The 8,390-nt window shown below is 47.6% G+C and overlaps 1 protein-coding gene across 2 annotated transcripts; it reads right to left on the reverse strand.

Annotated features, from left to right (window-relative positions):
* Window positions 1-388: 388 nt before the first annotated feature.
* Window positions 389-5,365, reverse strand: LOC138995403 (antigen-presenting glycoprotein CD1d-like). 2 transcript variants are annotated; one of them, XM_070395801.1, is made up of 6 exons: window positions 5,278-5,365; window positions 4,698-5,003; window positions 4,141-4,419; window positions 3,396-3,674; window positions 2,323-2,356; window positions 389-2,212 (listed from the first exon to the last, which is right to left on the reverse strand). In XM_070395801.1, the coding sequence occupies exons 1-4, from the start codon at window positions 5,336-5,338 to the stop codon at window positions 3,442-3,444; spliced, it is 879 nt and encodes a 292-aa protein (XP_070251902.1). In that variant the 5' UTR covers window positions 5,339-5,365; the 3' UTR covers window positions 389-2,212; window positions 2,323-2,356; window positions 3,396-3,441. The 2 variants fall into 2 exon arrangements, with proteins under 2 accessions (XP_070251902.1, XP_070251901.1); XM_070395800.1 differs by having other exon boundaries at window positions 2,323-2,419.
* Window positions 5,366-8,390: the final 3,025 nt, after the last annotated feature.

Here is an 8,390-nt window from a genome sequence, read left to right on the forward strand (position 1 = left end):
TTTAAGCAATAAAACAATAAAAAATAATAATAATAAAAAAGAACCAAAGCCGCTGTAAATTCAGGCTGAAGCATTTCAAAAAAGATTCAGAAGAGCCTGGGAATGTAAAAACCGGGTGAGATACATTCACAAACTTGACGCTGCCTGAGGAAGCTGAGCTGAAGAGCATCTCCCCAGGGCAGTGTGGTACCAAAAACAATAACAGGTCACACGTTTCTGAAGGCATTGTAGCTTGCCACGCATTTCACACATTTGTCTAGGAGACAACAAGTCTATGAGAAAATTTGTCTTTGTCCATTTGGGCTGCTATCACAAAATAATACAGACTGGGTAGCTTATAAGCAATAGAAATTTATTTTTCACAAATTGGAGGCTGGAAAGTCCAGTATCAAGGGGCCAGAAGATTCAGGGTTTGATGAGGGCCACTTCCTGCATCCTAGATGGCATCTTCTGCTGTCTTCACACAGTGAAGGGACCTCTTTTCTATCAGCACTAATTCCATTTGAGAGCTCAGACCTCATGACTTAATCACCTCCCAGAGGCCCCACCTCCTAATACCCATCACCTTGGTTATTAGATTTCTAACATATGAATCGGGGCGTACACAAACATTTAATCAGTAGCGTAATCAAGACAGACATTATTAGCCACAATGGGCACAGGAGGAAACTGAGTCAGAGGCTAGAACTCCAGTCTTCTGAACCAGTGCACTTGCTGATTCACCTACCCGCCTCTCTAAGTTCTGCTTCAGGTTCCCCTTCGTCCATGAAGCCTTCCTTGACTAACCCGAGACAATATTCTCACTAAGCATAATGAGAAATTTGTTGCACAGCATTACACATGTCTAAGAACAGTGGTTCTCTAACTTTAGCTGAATATCATCAGCATTACCTGAGGGCTTGTTAACACACAGAAAACTGGGCCCCGCTCCCAAGGTTTCCCATTCAGTAGTTCTGGGGTGGGGGCCAAAATAACTCATAAGTTCCCAGGTGATGCCAAGGCCGCTGGTCACGAAACACAACTTGGGAACCATTGGTTCAGAAGCCAGCAGGTTCTTCACCTGCATTCTAGGTTTGACCTGCAAGTCCAGGAGAGAAGAAGCCAAATCTTCATTTCCTCAGCAAAGGCTCTTCCAAAGGGCAGCCTCTCTTTTTCTGGATGTTCAGAGCCCTGGAGTGCCTAGAGGCGACTTTCCTGAGAGCCAACCGATCATTTTAACTTGACCTTCTCATTTCTTGGCTCCAGAAAGGTCTGCTGTTCCGCTTAGCTTTCAGTTACCTCCTTTCTAAGAACCAAGAAGACAGCTAGGCCAGCATCACTACACCTCAGGCTTGCCCAGGTATGTTCAACACTTTTCAAGCATTGTCTCAATAGCTAGAAGTAAGAGAACCTGTTTGGGGTTCTCTTCATGACTGCCTCTTCCAGTCTGAATAAAATGACTGCCCATTGGTGAGAAATGTCCCTCCCCAGAGTAGTTCTTTTCCATATCATACACATACACTAGGATTTCTCCTCTTTTAATCAAGTTACATAAAAGCTTGAGATACCTCTGTTTCTTTGACCTTTCTTTTTAAAGATGAAATATCCCTTTATAAATCCAAATTCACAATAGAAATTATGTCCTCAAACTGCCAATATTGACATTCACCGCAAGCTTTCCCAAAAGATACAAACTGAAAGCCACCCAAGTTGTTGTTAACTAGCAGAGGTGTATTTGGGGTTCCACAGCGTAAATTGTGTAAAAGTTTGAGTCACTATTTTAATATCAGGTACGCTCACATGAAAATCCAGACTGCCGCTCTTCTTGAAAAATGTAGGTCACAGCCAACCCAGGGTCTGACTTCCTATTGGACAACAAGCAGCTGGACCTGCTTCTCCTGGACAGGACAAGTGCTTTCCAGGTCTCTGCAGACTCCAGCGTTTAAACAATGGCCACAGGTGCCCGCACTTCAGCCCTTCTCTGCTTGTCCCTGGGAGGTATCTGGTTTGCACTTCTGTTCTTAAGAACCACGTGAGCTTCTAAACAGGTAGGATGCTTAAATTCTCTTAAAGTAGACAAGGGGTGTGATGAGAGCTGTCTTGTGATTGTTCTCTGCTTCTTCAAGGCACCTCTCTTTCATCCTCAATTCTTGGGTGCCGAAGTCCTGGGAACTTGAGATCCTGAGTTCCAGACAGGTGTGGCGAGGACAGTCACAGGATGTCCTGATAAGACCTGTGAGAGAATAGCCAGGGAGAGACCATTCAGAAAAGTGGAGGACGGGATGGAAGGAAGAGGGAATGGGGACAAAGGCTGAGGAAAGGAGATGGAAAAAGAAGACTCACCTGCGCTTCTTAAGCCAGAAGGTTACGCCTCCGCCTACAAGAAGGAGGGATGCCAGTACTGCTGCGACGATCCAGCCCACGGGCACATGACTCCCCTCTGCTTCAGGAACACAGGAGTTTCTCAGCCCCAGGATTCCTCCTTAGCTCAAGCCACCTGGTGTCAGCCCATGTGAGGGTGCCAGGTGCTTATTTCCTCTCCCATTTAAAGTTGCCACTTCTGGCCCAGCCAGTGTAGCTCAGTGGTTGAGCATCAACCTATGAACCAGGTCACGGTTGGATTCCCGGTCAGGGCACATGCCTGGGTTTGATCCCAAGTGTGGGGTGTGCGGGAGGCAGCCAATCAATGATTCTCTCCCATTATTGATGTTTCTATCTCTCTCTCCCTTTCCCTCTGAAATCAATATATATATATATTTTAATAAAAACAATAAAAGTGGCCACTTCTATTCCCCTGAAGTTTGGAGGGCCCAGCTTTCTCAGGGCTGGGGCATCCGTAATGCAGTCCATTTCAGCTAAACTAGCACAGCATATAGGGAAGGGCAGTAATTCTTCAGCGAGGCAGTCCTGAGTCTAAGCCCAGCTTTCCTCTTTTGAACAATGCGGCTGTGGGCAGTAACTTGACCTAGCTGAGCCTCAGGTTCTCATCTATAAAGTGAGAATAATACTTGCTTCAGAGGAGAGGTGACTGGATGGCACGCTGTGTGCAGGGTGCTCAGCCCGCACACGGGAAGCACCGGAGAACCACAGCTACCTGTGTACCCTGCCTTCTCCTGCTCCCATCCCCTCTCCTGAGGAATAAGTCTTCCTGGGATTCTTCATGTGCTGCCTACTTCTCAAACTGGGAGGATTTCAGTCTCACTTTTCTTGCATATGGAATGTCCTGCCTCAGTGCCTTTTGAGTTAAGATCTTTATTCCCCTCTGTCCTGTACCCGGATGCCCTCCTTCTGTCTGTCCTGGTCAGGGCCTCATGGCTGAAACCCCTCTATCCTGCATCAGTCCACTCCCACCCTTCCCTGTCCCTCCCTCTGTGCTTCAGAACCACATTCCCTCCCCGAGGGGCCCTAGTTCTCACCCCAGTAGAGGACGATGTCCTGGCCTCCGAGGCTGCTGTGCCTCACTCAGCAGGTCAGGCCAGCTGCCTCCCCAGCTGCCACGTCCAGGGTCACTCGGAGATACCATGTCTCGTCAGCATTGGGCAGGACGTCCCCTTGCTGAGCGCCGGGCTGCTCCTGCTGCCCCCGCATCCACCTCACCCACACAGGCTCTGGGTAGAATCCTGAGACGTGGCACACCAGCAGCAGACGGCCAGGGCCAGGAGGGGGGCCACTGGACAGCCAGGCCTCGGGCTTCACTGTATCCAACAAGGGAGTGGGCCTCTGCATTAGAGGCTCCGGCCCCGTGGCTGACTCAGGCAGCCCACAGTCCCCCCGCAGGAAACGAAGGCTCCCGTCACTTCATCCATTTGTGCTAGCGTCTCCCTGACCCAGTCTCCTGTTAACGCCCCTGCCTATACTCCTAGAGCGCCCTGTGCTCAACTGTAACATATCCAAGTTTCACACACTGCTTCACTGCTTGTCTTCCCATCCTGCCCCTCAAGCAAAGATCCTGTTTGACCCCAGTGCTTATTTAACTGAACTCACAAACCCAAAGGTTGCTCAGTGCATACTATGGAATGAATAAATGCCCTCAGGCCTTAGCCATCCCCTCCTGAGCCTTTCTCTTCCAAGGCGCAAAGGAATGGAAACCCTAGAATGGGAAACCCAGATGGAGCCCCACAGAGGGGGGGTGGGGGGTGGGAAGGAGACAGGCAGGCTGACCTTGCTTCTCCAGATCCTGCTGTCCTGCTTCAAGGAGGCCCGTCACTAATTGGGGGCAAATGTCATTGAGGAGCCACTCTACTGTGTCCCTGATGTATTGGTCCTTGTTGAGCACGTTGCTAATCATCTCGGTCCCATGTGGGGCATCGGGGGCTGGCACCCAAGAAGTTCCCTGGAAACTCAATATATCGCTTCCTTGATATGCTGAGTGGAAGAAGCTTTTTAGGGGGCTTCCAGGGTGCACCTCACACCCAGCGGACACCTGGACCACAAAGGGATCTGAGGAGAGGAACAGACGGAGATCAAACGGTTTAACGGTGGGAACAACCGAAGAAGACATGGATGTGAGGGCTAACCCACCCAAAGCTCCGGGAAATGAGACGGGGTGACCCAGGGCAGGAGGAACCAGGGATATTTTGGAGAGTCAGTGGCTGGAACCTTCCTGGCAGGAGTGGAAATGAGAACATCCCAGAAGGTGAGGCCAGAGTCTCCCAGCTGGGCCTCTGCCTCCGCTGTCTCCCGGGGTCAGCTGCCCAGGGACCCATCCCTCAGCTCACAGTCCAAGTGCAGCATTTTGGCGAATTCCCGGACCTCCCTGTTGAAGCTGCTCCGGTACACCCAGAACACTTGCTGCAGCTGCTCCCACTGATGGTCGCTTAACTTGCCCTGGGACCAGGGCCTCAGGAAGTGGATGTCCAAGCCATTGCTCCAAGAGTGGGTCTGCAGCGCCCCCAGCCAGAAAGAGCCGTCGGTGCGCGTCCAGCTGCTGTTGGCAAAGGGCGAGATATGGAGGAAGCGGAGGTGGGCGCTGCTCCCAGGCGCGGGCAGAAAGTGGAGATCGGATGGGCCTGGAGGGCGCAGAGCTTAAGGAGAAGGAAGAAAACAAACAAAACTGATGGCCTTGGGCAGGAGGGGTGGTGTCCTCCAGCTCCCCAGCACCACGCACCCCTGGAGCCGAGTGCCGGAAGCCGAGGCTCAGAGCCCCAAGTTCTCGCCCAAGTCGCCCGTGAGCTCCAGGCTTAGTTTTCCGAGATGCAGGCGCCTCTGTCCGCCCCCTTCCTGCGTCGCCCCGGTTCCCAGCCCAGCTCCCTCTCGCTGTCTCCCAGACCCATGCCCAGGCGTCCTTGCTCCCCTCACCGTCAGGACTTGCCCACATCTGGGGGAGACCCCAGAGCAGCAGAACTGGCCAGCACTCCATGTCTCAGACCTCCCAGCTCTGGCTCAGACCTCTAGCCCGGCCAACGCCCCGCCCCGCCGCCCCGCCCCGCTTCTCCTCTGCCCTGCTGCCCTGCTGCCCCACCCTGAGCCCGGGGGCGCCGCGCTTTGAAGTGGCAATGGGCCATTTCCATGCCCTGACAGGATAAGACAGGACTCCCACCCTGGCTTGGGTCTGCTTCCAGCCCAGTCTAGGCGCCTCTTCTTCACCTGCCAGAGGTTCTGCTCACCATTAGCTGCTTGAGCTGCAAAGAGCTGTCCTTGGGGCTCATGGAGTTCTGATAATGTTATGGAGTGCGAGCGACAGAATGACCAGAACTCCAGACTGATTACAGTTTAAAGCCTTCATTGACTGGCCAGTGTCCACTCCTCCACTCGGGAAGCCCAAGACACAAGCGGCCCCGACCATCTGCAGAGTCCAATATTTAAAGGGGACAACTACATCCGTGTTCAGGTTCCCATAGCAAGCAGAGCCAAGTTACCAAAGCTAATTGTGTAGTTTTAGCCAAGCTATTCATCCTCCTCCTGTTATTCATTTCTGGGTAACTTAAAGGTAAAGACTATTCTTAATTTTGATCTGTTTGTTCTTATTTTTTTTTAAATTGTTTTATTGCTTAAAGTTTTACAAAGAGTATTACATATGTCTCCTTTTTCCCCACCCTTGACAATCCCCTGGCCTCCCCTACCCCCCAGTGTCTTATGTCCATTGGTTATGATTATATTCATGCATATAAGTCCTTCGGTTGATCTCTTGCCCCCCAACCCTCCCGGGCCTTACCGCTCTAGTTTGACAGTCTGTTCGAGGTTGCTTTGCCTCTGTATCTATTTTTGTTCATAAGTTTATAATGGTCTTTATTATCCATGAGTGAGTGAGATCATGTGGTATTTTTCCTTCATTGACTGGCTTATTTCACTTAGCATAATGCTCTCCAGTTACATCCATGCTGTTGCAAATGGTAAGAGTTCCTTCTTTTTTACAGCAGCATAGTATTCCATTGTGTAGATGTACCAAAGTTTTCTAATCCATTCATCTACTGATGGGCACATAGGCTGTTTCCAGATCTTAGCTATGGTGAATTGTGCTCCTATGAACATAGGGGTGCATATATCCTTTCTGATTGGTGTTTCTGGTTTCTTGGGATATATTCCTAGAAGTGGGATCACAGGGTCAAATGGGAGTTCCATTTTTAGTTTTTTGAGAAAACTCCATACTGTCTTCCATAGTGGCTGCACCAGCCTGTTCCCACCAGCAGTGCAGGAGTGTTCCTTTTTCTCCACATCCTCTCCAGCACTTGTCCTTTGTGGATTTGTTGATGATAGCCATTCTGACAGGTGTGAGATGGTACCTCATTGTTGTTTTGATTTGCATCTCTCTGATGATTAGTGACTTTGAGCAAGTTTTCATATGTCTCTTGGCTTTCTGAATGTCCTCTTTTGAAAGGTGTCTATTTAGATCCTTTCCCCATTTTTTGATTGGATTGTTTATCTTTTTTTTGTTAAGTTGTATGAGTTCCCTATAAATTTTGGAGATTAGGCGCTTATCAGAAATAACATTGGCAAATATGTTTTCCCACGCAGTGGGCTTTCTTGTTTTTTGTTTTTTTTATGGTTTCTTTTGCCGTGCGGAAGCTTTTTATTTTGATGTAGTCCCATTTGTTTATTTTCTCTTTAGTTTCCAATGCCCTAGGAGCTGTATCGGTGAAGAAATTGCTTCGGCATATGTCTGAGATTTTGTTGCCTTTGGATTCTTCTAGTATTTTTATGGTTTCCCATCATACATTTAAGTCCTTTATCCATTTTGAGTTTATTTTTGTGTACGGTGTAAGTTGGTGGTCTAGTTTCATTTTATTGCATGTATCTGTCCAATTTTCCCAGCACCATTTACTGAAGAGACTATCTTGACTCCATTGTATGTTCTTGCCTCCTTTGTCAAATATTAATTGAGCATATTGGTTTGGGCTGATTCTGGGTTCTCTATTCTATTCCATTGATCTATATGTCTGTTCTTGTGCCAGTCCCAGGCAGTTTTGAGAACAGTGGCCTTGTAATACAGCTTGATATCTGGTATTGAGATCCCACCTACTTTGTTCTTTCTCAGGATCACTGCAGCTATTCAGGGTCTTTTTTTATTCCAGATGAATTTTTGGAGAGTTCGTTCTAGGCCTGTGAAATATGCCATTGGTATTTTAATGGGAAGTGCATTGAATTTATAGATTGCTTTGAGTAGTATGGACATTTTAATGATGTTGATTCTACCAATCCAAGAACATGGGATGTTCTTCCATCTGTTTATGTCTTCCTCTATCTCTTTTTTCAACGTCCTGTAGTTTTCTGAGTAGAAGTCTTTTACCTCCTTAGTTAAGTTTATTCCTAGGTAGCTTAATTTTTTTGGTGCGATGGTAAATGGGTTTGTTTTTTTAGTCTCTTTCTATAAGTTCAATATGGGTGTATAGAAATGCCATAGATTTTGTGGCGTTAATTTTGTATCCTGCTAAATTGCCGAATTCATTTATTAAGTCTACTAGTTTTTTGATGGAGTCTTTAGGGTTTTTTATGTATAATATCATGTCATCTGCAAATAAGGACAGTTGTACTTCTTCTTTTCCAATTTGGATGCCTTTTATTTCTTCTTCTTGTCTAATTGCAATGTCTAATACTTCCCGTACTATGTTGAACAGGAGTGATGAGAGTGGGCATCCCTGTCTTGTTCCTGTCCTTAGGGGAAATGGTGTGAGTTTTTGTCCATTGAGTATGATGTTGGCTGTGGGTTTGTCATATATGGCTTTTATTATGTTGAGGTATGATCCTTCTATTCCCACCTTGCTGAGAGTTTTTATCAAAAATGGGTGTTGAATTTTGTCAAACACTTTTTCTGCCTCAATTGATATGACTATGTGGTTTTTTTCTTTCAACTTGTTTATGTGATATATCACGTTTATTGATTTGCGGCTATTGTACCATCCTTGCATCCCTGGGATAAATGCAACTTGGTCATGGTGTATGATCTTTCTGATGTACTGCTGAATCCAATTTGG

The sequence above is a fragment of the Myotis yumanensis genome, unplaced genomic scaffold, assembly GCF_028538775.1.
Source record: "Myotis yumanensis isolate MYYU_CA2020_CCGP unplaced genomic scaffold, mMyoYum1.0.hap1 SCAF_17, whole genome shotgun sequence".
Lineage (NCBI taxonomy): Eukaryota > Metazoa > Chordata > Mammalia > Chiroptera > Vespertilionidae > Myotis > Myotis yumanensis.

Coding starts and splice junctions, on each gene's coding strand:
- LOC138995403 (XM_070395801.1), bottom strand. CDS start 5,338: ATGGAGTGCTGGCCAGTTCTGCTGCTCTGGGGTCTCCCCCAGATGTGG. Junction 4,420..4,697: donor CAAAATGCTGCACTTGGACT/GTGAGCTGAGGG, acceptor TCCTCTCCTCAG/ATCCCTTTGTGGTCCAGGTG. Junction 3,675..4,140: donor GCAGGATCTGGAGAAGCAAG/GTCAGCCTGCCT, acceptor TGTTGGATACAG/TGAAGCCCGAGGCCTGGCTG.